Below are 16,740 nucleotides of genomic sequence, written 5' to 3'. Positions count from 1 at the left end.
AAAAAGAAATAAACTGTTGATATACTTAGAGTTGTGTTGGCTTCTGCTGTACCATTCTTATCATTCTCGAATAGACACGTGTAGATCCCAGCGTCACTCGGCTGGAAGCGATGAATCACAACTTCACTTTTTATCAAATTATTCTCCTGGTGCGCTTCCGTAAAAATTATGTTTCCATCCTTGAACCATTTGACTTTAGGTAGCGGCAGGCCACGGGCAGAACAATTTAACTTGACTGAATCACCAACATTCTGCACTTGAATCTCACCGACTGGGCTTGACACAATGTAGGGATTCACTTAAAAAAAACAAAAACACGGCACCATTATACAACCGCTCCTTCCTCGCACATAAAGACAATGATAATATTAATAATATTAATAATAATAATAAAAAAAATAATAATAATAGCAATAATAATTTTCGAACGTGATTGGCTATCAGCAGCCCGATTTAAGCATTAATTGGACAGTGTATACGCTTCATGCTTGTAATTGGACAGTACACGTCATTTTGCGCGCGCTGTTGCGGTGCACTTTGTTAAGTAAACTGCTGTGTTTTTCAGCATTTATGACGACGTTTAATCGTTCAGCGCTCAATCGATGGTTTGTTCGTTTCTCGAATTTTCTCATTGTTTTGGTTAATTGGTAACAGATCTTCGCGTCGTCCAACTCAGTCTGTAAACATACTCGTCATTAACAAATCGGACTCCCGCATCGCGGTCGTCCGATTTTGTTAAACACTCGTATGATTACAGACCGAATTGGACTCCACCCAGTCCTATTACATTAATAATAATAATAATAATAATAATAATAATAATAAAATCAATTCATTCTATTAAGCTTACCCACATCTTTTACGACGATCCATATCACTCCCATGACACTCCCCAGTTCATTAGCTCCCTGGCAAACGTAAGCACCATCGTCATCTTCTCTTGTGTTTTCAATCGTAAGTTTGTTACCATCAATGACGTGTCTATGGATCGGAAGTTGCTTGAGTGGTCTTGACCACCTGATCACAGGAAATGGATAGCCAAAGATATCACATTTGAGAACTGTGTCCCATGATTTATAAGCGGTGACTGATTTCTTTGGTTTTGTCACGAATTTTGTTGGTGCTGCAAATATAACAGATATGACAAAATAATTAACTGAAATAGCAATTTGCTTATGAATATTTTACAAAAGGTTTCATTATGGATTGTCTTAGTTCCATAAGTTAAAAACAACAAGATGTGTATTTACAGTTCTACTATTACACCATTTTGCCATATTAGGTTATTTAACGCTCAAAATATTAGTAAATACTACACTGTAAAGTCGCATCTTATTTTCAAAATTCACAGGCGCCTCATGCGATCGGGATGATTTTAGAATGACAGGGTGTTCCCCCAAATAGCCGAAATACTGAAAGATGATATACTAGCGGAATGATGAATACCTTATTTGGTGGTTTAAAATGTAATACGCGCGGACACATTGCTTATTACTCGCAACTGTATCTGTGCATATTGCTTGTTAAACCATCGAATAAGGCGTATTGATTTTCTCTATAGTATCACTACAGAAAAATGTACATAAGTGGAAAGGAAAAGCCACGATTGGTTTTAATAAAGCTTACAACACAAAAAAAGACAACAAAAGTAACTATGCGATGTCCCCGTGGCTCTTTTAGCAATCATTATAAGGTTACATCTTGTCAGAGATGAATGTTGCAGGGATGAACCTATAGAATGAATTGGCATTTCAAAGACGTTGATCGGTAAAATGTAAGCTTGGCACGAATGACATTGGACATGAGACATTGGGGTCAGGAGCCATAATCGGGGACGGAGACCGTAAGCGCGCGCCATTTCTAGTATTGGGGTTGTCCCCATGATATGGGACAATAATTCTATTTTTTGAACAAATTGCGCCACCGCCTGCGGCACACGCGCGTACATGCTGCGAGGATTTTTGCGGATGTCGCGCGGGGGGAATAGCGTCCGAAATTCCCAAAATTTTTCATGTTTTTGGCCCACAACTCAACGCGTTTACGTCTGTTGGAATTTTGCTTAACTATTTTCGTCGTAAGCTGCTCCAGTTTGAATGCAGTAAGACAGTGTCGAATTTAGGTATGTTCCGTTTTAAGCTTAGATATATATCACTGACCAAGTTGTGTACCGACGGATGCTTCTTTTACATGAGCTATACATTACTCCACTTTTAATTTCACATATGTTGAAGATTAACAGCTTTTCCATTACACAGCGAAAAACTAGCTGGATATATTCAGATATAGCAGAGCTTCAGGACTTCACAGTTTCCTAGCTCCTCTTACCACACGCTTTCGAGGAATTTGCCAGTCTATCGCGACCGAAAAGTGAAACAAAATAATTGCTAGTTTGAGTTTCGTCTGAATTGTAAGCAGCGCTTGATGTTTCATCAACGCCCAATAACTTTACGTCCGTAGATACTGCTCAGTTCTATTTGTGTAAAAATCCAGTAAATTCTCTGTTGTCGATGAATGAGAGCGCCCGCCGATGCGTGTTTTGTACAGTCAGTAAACATGACAAATTGTACTTCCGCCGCACTTTCGTGTGAAAGTGTACATCGAACTCAAACTATAACTTTATAGTTTAAATATGTTTAAGACTGATAAATGTTTGAGAACATATTAAAAGCTAAGCTGAAAATATGTGAATAAAGCAGAAATAATCAGCAAAGATACGATGACGCTTTCTTTAATCAAATTCGAATAACGATTTCGATTTTGTTGATCGAGTTATCAAACCTCCTTGTCTATTTTCATTTTCGCAGTGTAAAACTTCACTATGCTTATGTTGAAGAAACACACGATGTTAGTAGCCTTTTTTTGCGTTCGCGAAATTTAGTGCAGCATCTCAGCACAAAAGATAACGAAAGAAATCTTTGTCAAGATTTGTTGACAATTGAAAACACCGACTCGGACTTGAAAGTGCACGAGCTCCACTATGCAAATGAGCTAATTGTACGCGTCAGACTTTCCTTTCAAAAACTTTTGCAAACTCACCAAACAAGCAGAAACAATAAGAAACCATCAAAACAGGTTTTGGTTATGATTAACCATTGTTTGAGAAACTCACAAATTAACTCGATACCAGAGTAAAGAGTTTTCTTGCTATATTCTTAAGTCAGAACAAACGCAAAAACATACGCGTAAGCTTACAACTAGCGCGAGCAGATCTTCTTATTCATTCCCAACGCGAGATTGAAGTCTTGTTTTCGACCCTGGAAAAACCCACCTTTTCCCTTAGCTCAGAGCTTAAAACTACATATAAGCGCCCTGGTTCGTATTCCCTGTCTTATTCCCTGCCATCGCTGTGAAAAATACGCAAGATAATCTCTCAAATCTCACCATTTGATCACGCAACGTGACGACATCCACACGAGAGCCCCCGACATGTGCGCGGATCCGCGCGGATATATGACGTCAGGAAGGCGCAATTTGTTCTAAAAATAGAAAAATTGTCCCATATCATGGGTGCACGCGGATCCCAAGACTTACGGTCTCCGTCCCCGATTATGGCTCCTGGTGGTGAACAATAAAGACAATAGAGTGTTTATGTCTCGGAACTATCGGTCTGATAGTTGCCTCTTGGAAATTTAATGTTCTTAAACTGGCTAGCATATTTGCCCTCGAAGCTTCGCTTCTCGGGCAAATATTTGTTTTAAGAAAGCGTCATCGTAACTTTGCTGATCAGTTATTTCTGCTTTATTCGCATATTTTCATCTCAGCTTTTAATATGTTCTCAAACATTTATCAATCTTAAACATATTCAAAAACTATAGAGTTACTGTTTGAGTTCGATGTACGCTTTCACACGAAAGTGCGGCGGAAGTACAATTTGTCATGTTTACTGACTGTACAAAACAAGCATCGGCGGGCACTCCCATTCATCGACAACAGAGAATTTACTGAATATTTACACGAATAAAACTGAGCAGTATCTACGGACGTAAAGTTATTGGTCCTTGATGAAACATCAAGCGTTGCTTACAATTCAGGCGAAACTCAAACTAGCAATTAATTTGTTTTACTTTTCGGTCGCGATAGACTGGCAAATTCCTCGCAAGCGTGTGGCAAGAGGAGCTAGGAAACTATGATGTCCTGAAGCTCTGCTATATCTAAATATATCCAGCAATTTTTTTTGCTGTGTAATGGAAAGCTGTTAATCTTCAACATATTTGAAATTTAAAGTGGAGTAATGTACAGCTCATGTAAAAGAAGCATCCGTCGGTACACAACTTGGTCAGTGATATATATCTAAGCTTAAAACGGAACATACCTAAATTCGACACTGTCTTACTGCATTCAAACTGGAGCAGCTTACGACGAAAATAGTTAAGCAAAATTCCAACAGACGTAAACGCGTTGAGTTGTGGGCCGAAAACATGAAAAATTTTGGGAATTTCGGACGCTATTCCCCCCGCGCGACATCCGCAAAAATCCTCGCGGCATGTACGCGCGTGTGCCGCAGGCGATGGCGCAATTTGTTCAAAAAATAGAATTATTGTCCCATATCATGGGGACAACCCCAATACTAGAAATGGCGCGCGCTTACGGTCTCCGTCCCCGATTATGGCTCCTGTCACCACTAAATTTTCTTCCGTGCGCCAGTTCAAAACTCATATTGGATTATTTTCAACTTTTTTAGATGAAAGCCGTGACAGCCAAATGTAAAATTTGAAAAAGAAAACAGACAAAAACCCACTTAATACAATTTTATTATTATTATTTTTTTTATTATTTTCTACAAACCCGCTTGTTTTACAGAAAATTTTTCACGGACGAGTACTATCCATCTGAGTATTTTCCGTGGACAAGCACTATGGTCTGATAGTGTCTCCGCGGACGAACACTATCGCTAATAAAAATCGGACAAAATTAACTGGTGAACTATAACGCGTGATAGTTGAAATCGAGAGCGAATAACCTAATTGTTGTAGTATAAATCTACTAGTCGTTCAAAACTTATTCTAAATCCTCTTCACAGACACTTCGAAAACGCCAAGAAGCGGGCGTCATTTTGTCAACAAGAGCACACTGCTACGCTACTCACTATCGCCAATCAGAAAACGGCATTCGTGATAGAACACTAGTAAATTTATACTAACACGGATTAGTTAATAAGTTGATTCTTAAATATAGTGCTCAGTACATGAGGTGATTAGTTATTTACCTTTGACAGTTACATTGACCGACAACTGAACTCTGCCCAACAGGTTTTCCGCTGTGCAGGTGTAGATACCGCGGTCCTCAAACTGAATTTCCTTTATTTCCAATTTTCTTTTCTTAAACTGTCTTCTTTCCTCTTCTATCACTTGACCATCTTTGTACCACGTGATTATGGGTGGTGGGAAGCCAGCTGCTTTACAATGTAATGTCACGTTCTGTTTCTCGTTAACCGTGACAGAAGGGGAAGGCTTTGTAATGAAATGTGGTAACTCTGGAAAACAAAATATTATTTCATTATTTGATGGTGCCGTTACTTTTTTCCCACTTTTATCATGACCAACAAAGTGAAGGAAAGGAAAAAAAATATCGTTTAAGAAGGTTTACTCGAGTTTTTTGCCGAGTCTCCGATTACCTGCCACACGTCAGAATTAGTCGCGCGAGCAAAAATGACGCAAGTAACCCTTAAGAACTTAAGAAGAGACCAAAACCATTTCAGTTTTTGAAACGTGTTAAATCACTTTGGCATACGTAGCGATAGTCTTAAGCTGCTTCCAAACAATCATGCCTAGGAACAATAAAATATGACAAAAAGGTCCATAAAAAATTGGTAAAAGAGTTGTAACTAACAAATTGTCGTCAGTTTTTTATGTGTCTGTCCTCTTATTGATGATAAATTGCGTCATAACATTGTCAAAGTGGCTGTGGAACCACGAGCCGCAGGCGAGTGGTTCCGCAGTAAACTTTGACAATGTTATGACGAAATCTATCATCAATAAGAGGACAGATGCATAAACGTCAATTGGTTTATTACAATAACAAGACCCAAAAATGGTCAAATGTCGGGAATAAATGAGAGGAAAAGACGCCGTAACCTTGAAGTAAACAAAGATAAGTCAATTTTATTCAAAAAAAGCAATAAAATCTCTTTGGTTAAAATGTTAACAGTTTGACAGCCCAAAGTGGAACTTGAAAGCTTGCATAAACTAAAATTTTATCCGTCTGTAATCTTATTGATAATAAAAATGAACCAATCAGCGCGCGAGAAATTAGACAGTTGTTGTAAAATTCACTCTTCCCTTCTATCTCGCACGTGAAACATGGCGTCATATGAGCGCGGTTAAATAATAGGCATGGGCTGTTCAATTCCCGCCAAAGGTTGTAAAAAGCGTCTTTTGATCGTGGATTACTTGAAAACCTACCATACAACCCGTGATTAAATTTTAAAAGTTGGTTTGTAGGGATGAATCGCACTTAGAGCGTTTAACGATACATTTTGAGCTATTTGTGAAATTGGCAAATTTTCACCTTGTCTCAAGTTTGCGAAAAATCTGTCTCAGTTTCTTTTTAAATTGCTTGAAAGTTTCATCAGGGCCAATTTTTAATGCATGAAATTTTGAGATAAGGTCATACGGGTAGATTTTGAGTAAAATGTCATTAAACTTACTAGTGTCCAATGTCCCCTTAGGTACTCGGTGATTCATTATGGCCATTTGTTGACGTTTAAATTCTTCAAGTTTTACATAGAAAGGTAAAAGACTTAAGCAAACAAAAAACAGTCAAAGTGAAAACATCTCGGAACATTTTCAAAAGAGTTAGAAGTTGGGCTGTTATAATCTATCAAAACTGTAGTGAACCACCTTAAATAGTTTAAGAATCAGTTCTCCTTCGTACGTAATGCAAAGATTAGATGCATTCCCGAGCCTTGGCGCCATGTTAGAATTTTAATATACCAAAATTGGCCCATTTTTGAAGACAATAAAGCTTTACCTAATTGACGTCCATTACCAGGACCTGCTTCACGTTGCGTTGATTTACCAGTCGGGCCTGCAGGTCCGGGGGGTCCTGGTAATCCTCTGCTGCCTCGTTTTCCCTGGGGTCCAGGGGGACCCGCGGTTCCCTTTCTTCCTCTTTTACCACTTGGTCCGGGAGGGCCCCGGGGACCAGTAGGCCCAGGTGATCCGGGAGGGCCTGGACAGCAATATGAAATCATTTAGGAGTTTAGTACAATACCGTCACGCTAAATTTACAAAGGCTTTGTATTTTATTACGTTGCTACACAACCATCTCCAACAGACGATTTTGTGACTCGTTAAAGTGACTGATAACGGCGTGTCTGTGTTACGGCATGTCTACTCTAAGCCTCAGTGAAGCTTGGGCTCATGTCAAGAGGCAGCAAATAATAATTATAATAGTAATAATAATAATAATAGTAATAATAGCTAGTCCTGCAGTACGTCATTATAGATCAATCAATGTAATAATGTTCTTAATATTACACGTACTTTTTGATCTCCGTTTTATGTTTGTTTGTTTCTTCCCTTCTTGTGAACAAAGGAAATTTAACCATTCTGCATCTTCACGAATTTTGAAGATGCAGCCCAAAGTTACTTAACCGGACATCCTCCTTAAAAGCATTGAAGTTTGACACGAATGGGTGTCAAAATTCGATAGTCTGAGGCCCAGTCGTGTTTGTTACTCCAGATTAAGTGACACGCGTACGTTACTACCTTTCAAGAGATATAAACCTCTTAGTTTTCATTTGATGTTGTGTGAACAGAGATGAGCTCCAGATGTAGGCGAGTGACTGCCCTTAAAAAAATAACTTACCATCCCATAAATCTTACCTTCCAAGCAAACTATCTTTTCCTGACTATCTTCCACCGTCAAGTTCTGTTAAGTGAACAGAAAAGATACAAATCGTTGGCCCGAAGCTACCATTGTGGCTGCAGAAGAGGCCTCTTCTGACTTCGTCAAAAACTGCAAAACTCCAACGATGATCAATTGTGAGCATGTTATTGTTCAGCGTGTGGTTTCGCTATATTTTCCATTGAAATCTACAGACTATACCTAATAAGCGTAACCAAGATTAAAGAAATTACGTACGCAATATATCAGGGACTTTTCAATAGACGATTGTACAAGGAATATGGCGGAAGAAAGTCCAAAACGTGCCAGGGGTTAATTTGCACTGAAATTTTGCCTTTGCATGTACTCCGTCCCTCTTCCCGGAGTAATAACCTGACTTGAGCTTGCGATCCAATAAAAGAACCAGTATCTAGTCAGCGCTCAACTTTAAATAAAAACACGCATCCTCTATGACTGTCTAACCCTTAGCCCGCGATATGGTCACGTGATACTGTCCTGCGGATACCTAGTTTTCAAAGCTCTCAATTAGTCATAACATGAATGTCTAATATCAAATATGTTCCTATGGTAATGGTATGGGTATCGAATGGTCCAGTTCAGTTTTTGGAAGCACGAGCAGTGATCAAATTTGTCTTGCGAGCAGTGAGCACTTTAGAAACTACAAATAGCGAGCAGCGAGCACTTCGCTGGGCGGAATCTTTATTTTATTAAAAGGAAACTCTTCGCGCCGAGTAATCTGGCTGACACCGTTCAACCAACACCGAAGAATTGTTACGTGCGTGAGTTTCAATAAAACGTCAACAAAACGGGGACGCATGTTTCTGGAAACATTCATAGCGCGTGCATGCTTCCCCAATGTTTCCCAGTTTTGCCATACGGGTATTGAGCACATTTTAACGATAATCAAAGCAGGCGAGTAGTGGCAAAAAATGTTTCGAGCACGAGTAAAGAGCACTCATCTAGTTTTTGCGAGCCGATTCGAACAAAGGCCACATTTTTGAGCACTTTCAAATAAACGCTTTGCTCGCATGCTCGCGAATGCTCGCAAAAACCATTCGATACCCCTAATGGTGATATAATCTATTTTTCAAGGCATTGGGCTTGGCGCACGGACGTAGGTACGGACGGACGAACGGTCACGAGACAACCAAAATTTTACCAGATCTTTTAAGGTATATAGCTCCGCTCGTTCGCCGCAACAGGAGTTCTACTACTGTATATTTATTCCGTTTAAGCTTGACCCTTGACCCAGACAACACGCTTCTCTAATTGATACCCTCTGTATTACCACTTCCAGATGTTGTTGTTTGTAACAGGAAGATAAAATGCGATTCTTCCTTTCTTGAATAAATGAAAGACTCTATATGTTTGAATTGATATGTTTAAACTTGCTTAACGTCAACTTCACACTTTTAACCGCAACTCAGTCTAAACTAAGACCAAAGTAGACGATCATGTCAAACCCGAAAGATTACCTTTTTTTTTCCTGTCCTCCACTCTCTTAGTATTTTATTGATTGATTGATGGATGGATGGATGGATGGATTGATTTCCGTGTTTTGCTTTTTTTTTTTTTTTGGCTCACTTAGAGTTTTAGAATCCCTTGCGTCACGAATCGAATCAAGGTCTGTAGCTCACTTGGAAGATAAAAAAAAAGAAACTAAACTTTTCCCAGTAACCGCGTTTTCATAAGTCCAGTCATATACGTATTATAACCTTCCCTGGAGATTATTTTTATGTGGAGAAAATAATATACTAAGTGCAAGAGAATATGTAGTCTCTTGCTAAGTGATAGTATTAATGGTTAAAATAATATATTTAAATAACAAACAAACCTATCAAATGTCCTAGAGCCTGCGGTCAGTATTTGGAACGCGGAAGAATTCACACAAAACGAATAAGCCCAATAAATAAAGAAAAACTTACACTTCGATGCGCATTCAAGTTTAAACAGGCGCTGCTGCATTTGCGGCATATAGATGGATCATCGACAGCTCTTTTGGCCACAGTGTTCGTCTTTTGCGGCCCACTTAGAGGTGAATGCGTAGATGTTGGTTTAACAATCGCGCCATCAGGAAGCCGATATGGACCATTTGTAGCCAGCAAATCCTGTTCAACTGCTGTTAGACGAGAATCAAATCGATTCAAAGAATAGCACGTGAAACCAAGTGAAGCCAACGTCAGCATTAAATTGAATGACAAGCCAAAGAGAACAACAGACGATCCCTTTGCGCCCTTGGTCTCCATGTTCGCTGATTTCCTTGCACAAGAAATTGAACGATTGAGAGATGCTTTAGCTTACTTATATCGCTGAGAATACTCAAAGGAATGTTGACCTTGCATGAATATCGGTTACAGTTTTAGTTGGCATTTCCGTTCTATTGTGGCACTGACAGCTAACGCTTTGCGAAGTGGTGCAATCAGAGATGGACTAATCTGATACCATAACATGACTAGTTTGTTCAGCTTCCGTGAAAACTAAGCCAAGAAAAGCTTTTACGGTGTTTTGTTCTGCACGTACAATTTTACAGTAAATCAACGAGTCAAGTCGTGTTTGTTCATGACCAGTACTAGCTGACTGTTTTAATTCGTTGTCACTGCTGGAGGTTATAGTGACAAATGATGTTCAAAGAGCAACAAGTTCGATTTCAGATAACCGTTAAACAGCCATTGCCATTGATGAACCATCCTTGTTAGCTAACCGTGACTCAATAATAAACGATGTGCTTTAATATAGTTCGCAAGTTCCCCTTTAACAAATTTCCTGATGTTGTTGTTTTCCGACGCTACAGGATAGTAGAAAGAGAAAATGTTATTCTTGTTTTCTTTTATTTCTATGTAGAGTTTAAGATTATGAGACGAAAGCTGAAGTATTAGAACCTTAATTTGCTTTTAATAATATTTTCTGCTGAATACGTGTAAGTATTGAGTTAACAGAATTTTACTTACGTGAGCGGAACTGGAACAAAGTTCAACTCATTTCACTAGAGTTTATGTTACCAAGCAAAAAAAAGATCAAAATCGCTTGAAGATAGTCATACTAATATACCAAGTGCCGTGTAGCATTTTGTGTGCTGATGGTGTATGTTAGCTTCTTGATGGAAGAAAAGAAGGCCCCGTTACTATGTAACTGAACTCAGCTCGTGAATAGAATGATTTCATTGAATCTTATGTTGCATCTTAGCGTAGTATTTATGCTGGTTTTGTTTTTGATGTATTTGTTATTTAATTTCGTTATGTTATCGACTCGGCGTCGATTTGTTTGCCTCTTGTAGGTTTTGACCATTTATTACGCAACTATTTCCGCTCAATTAATAGAAATCCGTTTCATTGTTGTTTCAGTTTACGATCCTTTATTTTGATGCAATAAATCGCCAATAATCGTCGACCTATAAAGTGGTCCCACCCACTAGTCTGTAGTGACACGCATAAAGTTCTTTTCTTTTCGTCTCGTTTTGAAACTCGTCAGTCGCCGCAAGCGCAGCACACCCTGAATATGGAGGGCTAGATGGAAAACGCGGGGCCGGAAACCCGGTCTACGTGGTACGGGGTCCTAGGGTACGAGGTCCCTGGGTGTGGAAAAAAACAGATTCTGGTGAAAAAACACGGGGTCTGAGTGCGCGGAAAACGTAACAAGTTCCATTTTATTTTCGCCAAAAATAAATTCAAACAAAAATAAACTGGTATCAGCTCGGAAAATAAAAACAAAGCAAAAAATTATACTAAAAAAAAAGCGGAAGAGAAAGGAAAAAGAACTGCAATGAGTGACGGCTAGCAACTAAGAAGAGTAATCCATTCCTTCCAGTCGTTCACCTTCCTTTTAATCACGTGACTGCCAGTTATCTCCAGATTTCGTTTTTCACAGAAAAACAAAGTGGTAGCGTTCGAACTCATTAATCAGACCTAAAAAATATGGTACACGAATGTGATTTCTTTATTCAATTCAATTGACTTAAGAATATGGCAAGAAAACTTTCTACTCTGGTATGGAGTTAATTTGTGAGTTTATCTCTCTGTTTTGATGGTTTCTTATTTTTTCTGCTTGTTTGGTGAGTTTGCAAAAGTTTTTGAAAGTCTGACGCGTACGATTAGCTCATTTGCATGGTGGAGCTCGTGCACTTTCAAGTCCGAGTCGGTGTTTTCAATTGTCAACAAATCTTGACAAAGATTTCTTACGTTATCTTTTGTGCTGAGATGCTACAACAAATTTCACGAACGCAAAAAAGGCTATTTACATCACGTGTGTTTCTTCAACATAAGCATAGTGAAGTTTTACACTGTGAAAATGAAAATAGACAAGGAGTTTTGATAACTCGATCAACAAAATCGAAATCGTTATTCGAAGTTGATTAAAGAAAGCGTCATCGTAATTTTGCTGATTATTTCTGCTTTATTCACATAGTTTCAGCTTAGCTTTTAATATGTTCTCAAACATTTATTAGTCTTAAACATATTTAAAAACTATAGAGTTACTGTTTGAGTTCGATGTACGCTTTCACACGAAAGTGCGGCGGAAGTACAATTTGTCATGTTTACTGACTGTACAAAACACGCATCGGCGGGCGCTCTCATTCATCGACAACAGAGAATTTACTGGATTTTTACACAAATAAAACTGAGCAGTATCTACAGACGTAAAGTTATTGGGCCTTGATGAAACATCAAGCGTTGCTTACAATTCAGGCGAAACTCAAACTAACCAAACCAGCAATTATTTTGTTTTACTTTTCAGTCGCGATAGACTGGTAAATTCCTCGCAAGCGTGTGGCAAGAGGAGCTAGGAAACTATGATGTCCTGAAGCTCTGCTATATCTAAATATATCCAGCTAGTTTTTTGCTGTGTAATGGAAAAGCTGTTAATCTTCAACATATGTGAAATTTAAAGTGAAGTAATGTACAACTCATGTGAAAGACGCATCTGTCGGAACACAACTTGGTCAGCGATATATATAAGCTTAAAGCGGAACATACATAAATTCGACACTGTCTTACTTCACTCACACTGGAGCAGCTTACGACGAAAATACTTAAGCAAAATTCCAACAGACGTAAACGCGTTGAGTTGTGGGCCAAAAACATGAAAAATTTCGGGAATTTCGGACGTCATTTCCCCGGCGCAACATCCGCAAAAATCCTCGCAGCATGTACGCGCGTGTGCCGCAGGCGATGGCGCAATTTGTTCTAAAAATAGAATTATTGTCCCATATCATGGGGACAGCCCCAATACTAGAAATGGCGTGCGCTTACGGTCTCTGTCCCCGATTATGGCTCCTGGTTTGGACCATCAAAGGATGATAGCTAAAGCTGTGCTGGAGGTTATTGTGACCAAGTTTAACCACCCGCACACAGTGTACATTCGAGTCAATTTATATTTTGCGTCAAAAGATGTTACATTTTGCGTCAGTTGTTACATTTCGTTGCGTAACAAACCCCCCTCCATTTAAAGCATTCGTCACTGTTTGCAGAAGTAAGGAATAAAATATGTTGCTTTATCTGAGATGTCATTAAACTTAACGGAAAACAAATAAATTCGCTTGGCTGGTTTGTTTTCCATTAAAGACGACGTGAGATGCTTAAGAGAATTTTTGTATCCATCTAAGGCGAACTGTTCATTCATATAACACACGCGATTGGAAATTTGAAAGAAAGAATTCTCAAGCGTACCATAACAGAGTTTGTAATAAATGAAGCAAAACGAAAACGGGAAACCGAGTAAGATCTTTTACAACACAACATATGGGAACTTCCAGCCGGACCCCAGCATAGCTAGGAACATAGCTCAAAAACTGTTCCGATTACAAACATTCAAGGTAAAATGCCATTCAATAAAATCGAGAATCTATTAGAAGTTGCAACTGGAACGGTCGACATTGGACTGAATAATCAAAATCTACTTCCGCGAACGCTTGACGCGGGAAATGAAAAGCATGTCCCTTATTAATGCTGGTGTTTAATTTATTACTTAGTATAAACTCAACAATTCTTTATTGGTCTGTTCCAGTTGAAAACATTTTAACGTGATTCAGAATATTTGCCTTAGATGAAATAACAATAATCATAATAGTAACAACAACAGTAATAATAATAATAATAATAATAATAATAATAGATTGATATAGCGCCAAAATGATAAAACATTCTAACGCGCTCCACAGTGTAAGATTAAGATTGCAGTAAAAATATCAGAAAAATGTGTCTAAAAATAGCTCAATTAAAAGAAAAAAAAACATATTAAAAAACTATGGCATCCTATACGTTAATTTAAAAAAAGTAAGTTCTTAACTTTGATTTAAAAACAGTCAGGGTTGGACTTAGCCTTATTTCACGAGGAAGTAAGACAAATAAAAGCACAAAGCAACATAACGCGGCTGTGCACGGTATTCTGTAAAGAAAATTAGAAACTGGAAAATGTAATTACAATTAATTATATCTTTTTCATGGAAGAAAAAAAATGATGCAAAAAAAAAAAAAAAAAAAAAAAAAAGAAAAGAAAAGAAAAGAAAAGAAAAGGAGGCAAATAAAAAAAGTGCTCTAGAGCCCTTTATCTTTGTTTGAACGGTGAGCGCAATACTTTTTTTTTTTTTTTGTAACATGAACGAAATAATGTGTTTATCAAGTTACGGTTGTTGCAGTGCTGGACCAAACGCTGGTTACCTTTTAAGTAGGAGTTCAAGAAATGGCATCAAAAATTGCCAAGGAATATAAGGAATAAACATCGAGCTTAACTAAAATGTAGGAATAAAATATGCCTGACCCAGCCAGGCCAAATTTGAAACAAAGGCTAATGGGGTTTTAAAGGGTTGTTAATCAAGAAAATACAGTAACCTTCTTAAAAGCCAGTTCCCAAATAAATTCTGGTGTTCTCAGAAGTCGGTGCCGTGCAGTTGCTCGCGTTAATTTCAGCACGAATAATCTCCAACAGTATATTTGCCGCACATCGATTTTATATGAATGGACCGCGTGTACCGCAAACTGAGTTAAGGAGGCTGAACACAGTTTTTGATACCTGTGTTTCATTCACCGTTTTCTCTCAAACCCTTGATTCCTCGGTCGCCAAAACTGGCAGCAAGCAAGTTAACAACACAAAATTTGGTTTTTTGATGGTTAAGTTGACGTGTGTGCCGTTGCCATGGCAACATGAAAAATGTAAACAGGCCTTTAAAATCAGTTTTGTTTGTTTGTAAAAAATCTAGTCATTAGATTTGCTTTATAATTTGCATGCAACAAGCTTGTAACGATTCTCACAAGTTAACACCATTTTGCTAATAATTTAACACAGATCTTTAATTATCCGTTGTTGAAGGTTCACTGGAATATCTAGAATTTCCGTTGTTAAAGTTAAATTATTTTCAGTACTCTAGTTACTTAATTCCTAAAGTATTTTCGTGCCAAATTTCGTGAAATTCTTATGTGTGGTTCTCGAGAAACAGGCGTATTTCCTGGAGTGCAATTTTTCATTCAATCGCAATTTTTTGACTTACTACGCATGCACTGCATTTCACTGGGATCTTTCGGTAACAAAGAAAAAGCTGAGAATTGCTGGGTTCTTTGGATCGTTACCTTTTCTAACATATCTTTGTAACAAAAGACTAAAGCCATCAGTACACTGCGTTCAATTATAGAGAAAAATAGCACAGATAGTGCGGGTGTTGAGTAAATAAAATGATCGCTCTATTGACGGATTGCTTTCAGGAAAAAAATGTTTCTCGACCGATGGAGATTTATCACTCATACTTTATTTCGTTTTGAACACATAAAAAAAAAAATACAGGCAAGACACTGCGAAAAATAAAATAGATGCTGCAAAAGAAAGCCAACACGTTGGCTTTTGAATCTTTTTCTTTCTCACGAAATATTTTTAAAATTTGCTTTTTTGATCGAGAAACGCATTTCTCGCCAGCGAGATAGTGAGTTGATTTTCATTGCAATTTAAACTACCTAAAATTACGACTTCTCATTTTAGTGAGGATGGTGTTTCGTTTTAATACGAAATTAATGCGTGACGTTTTTATGTGACTTGACGTAACAATGCCTCATGTAATTAATTGATAAGAGCACTGAAGCCAATACTACTAGTCGCAGATTTGAGAAACACCAATAGGTATGTAAATATTGTTCTGTGTTAATGTGTATTAATCCCGCCATTTGTTAACTATAATTCTAATCTGTTAATAGATTTCGAATACTTCCCTGTAAACAAGATGACTGAATAAACTGTGAAATATTTGGAACCTTGGCGATTGTTGCGACTAGCAGTACAGATGGTACCCCGCGTTTTCCACTTAGACCCCGTGTTTCCCACAACACCCTGTGTTCTTCACACCCCGTGCTCTCCGCAACCCGTGTTTTCTACACTCTGTCTTTCCCACACGCCGTGTTTTCCACATGCACTCTATGTTTTCCACACCCCGCGTTTTCCACACCTCGTGTTTTCCACACCCTTTGTTTTCCACATCCTGTGTTTTCCACACCCCGTGTTTTTTCACACTCCGTGTTTTCCACACCCCGTATTTTCACATCCCGTGTTTTCAACAAGTGCTCTCTACACCCCTTGTTTTCCACACCCCGTGTTTCCACACCTCGTGTTTTACACACCCCGTGTTTTCCACACCCCGTGCTCTCCACACCCCATATTTTCCACGTCTAGTGTGTTTTCCACACCCCGTCTTTTCCACAAGACCATGTGTTTTCCACACCCCGCGTTTTCCACACCCAGTGTTTTCCACACCCCGTGTTTTTCACACCCCGTGCTCTCCACACCCTGTGTTTTCCATACCCCGTCTTTTCCACACCCCGTCTTTTCAACACCCCGTGTTTTCCACACTCCTTGTTTTTCATGATACTGTGTGTTTTCGACACTCCGTGTTTTCCACACCCCGTGTTTTCCACACCG

At 38.6% G+C, this 16,740-nt stretch overlaps 1 protein-coding gene and 1 long non-coding RNA gene across 3 annotated transcripts in view; both read right to left on the bottom strand.

Moving 5' to 3' along the window:
- Positions 1–11,574, bottom strand: part of LOC149105158 (roundabout homolog 3-like) — a 34,226-nt gene extending 22,652 nt beyond the window's left edge. The window contains exons 1-6 of one of the 2 annotated variants that reach the window (XM_089271131.1): positions 9,774–11,574; positions 7,827–7,872; positions 6,970–7,170; positions 5,207–5,473; positions 851–1,123; positions 26–298 (exon numbers count right to left, since the gene is read on the bottom strand). In XM_089271131.1, the coding sequence (XP_089127257.1) occupies positions 26–298; positions 851–1,123; positions 5,207–5,473; positions 6,970–7,170; positions 7,827–7,872; positions 9,774–10,094 (1,381 nt within the window). In that variant the 5' untranslated portion in view covers positions 10,095–11,574. The remainder of the gene's footprint in view (positions 1–25; positions 299–850; positions 1,124–5,206; positions 5,474–6,969; positions 7,171–7,826; positions 7,873–9,773) is intronic. The other variant, XM_089271132.1, reaches the window with a different exon arrangement.
- The window catches only part of LOC149105157 (uncharacterized), a 254,926-nt gene that overhangs the window by 230,086 nt on the left and 8,100 nt on the right, over positions 1–16,740 (bottom strand). The window lies entirely within an intron of this gene.

Source organism: Orbicella faveolata, unplaced genomic scaffold (assembly GCF_042242905.1).
Source record: "Orbicella faveolata isolate gen_17 unplaced genomic scaffold, um_ofav_v1 contig_34, whole genome shotgun sequence".
NCBI lineage: Eukaryota > Metazoa > Cnidaria > Anthozoa > Scleractinia > Merulinidae > Orbicella > Orbicella faveolata.
This window is presented reverse-complemented; position numbering and strand designations above follow the sequence as displayed.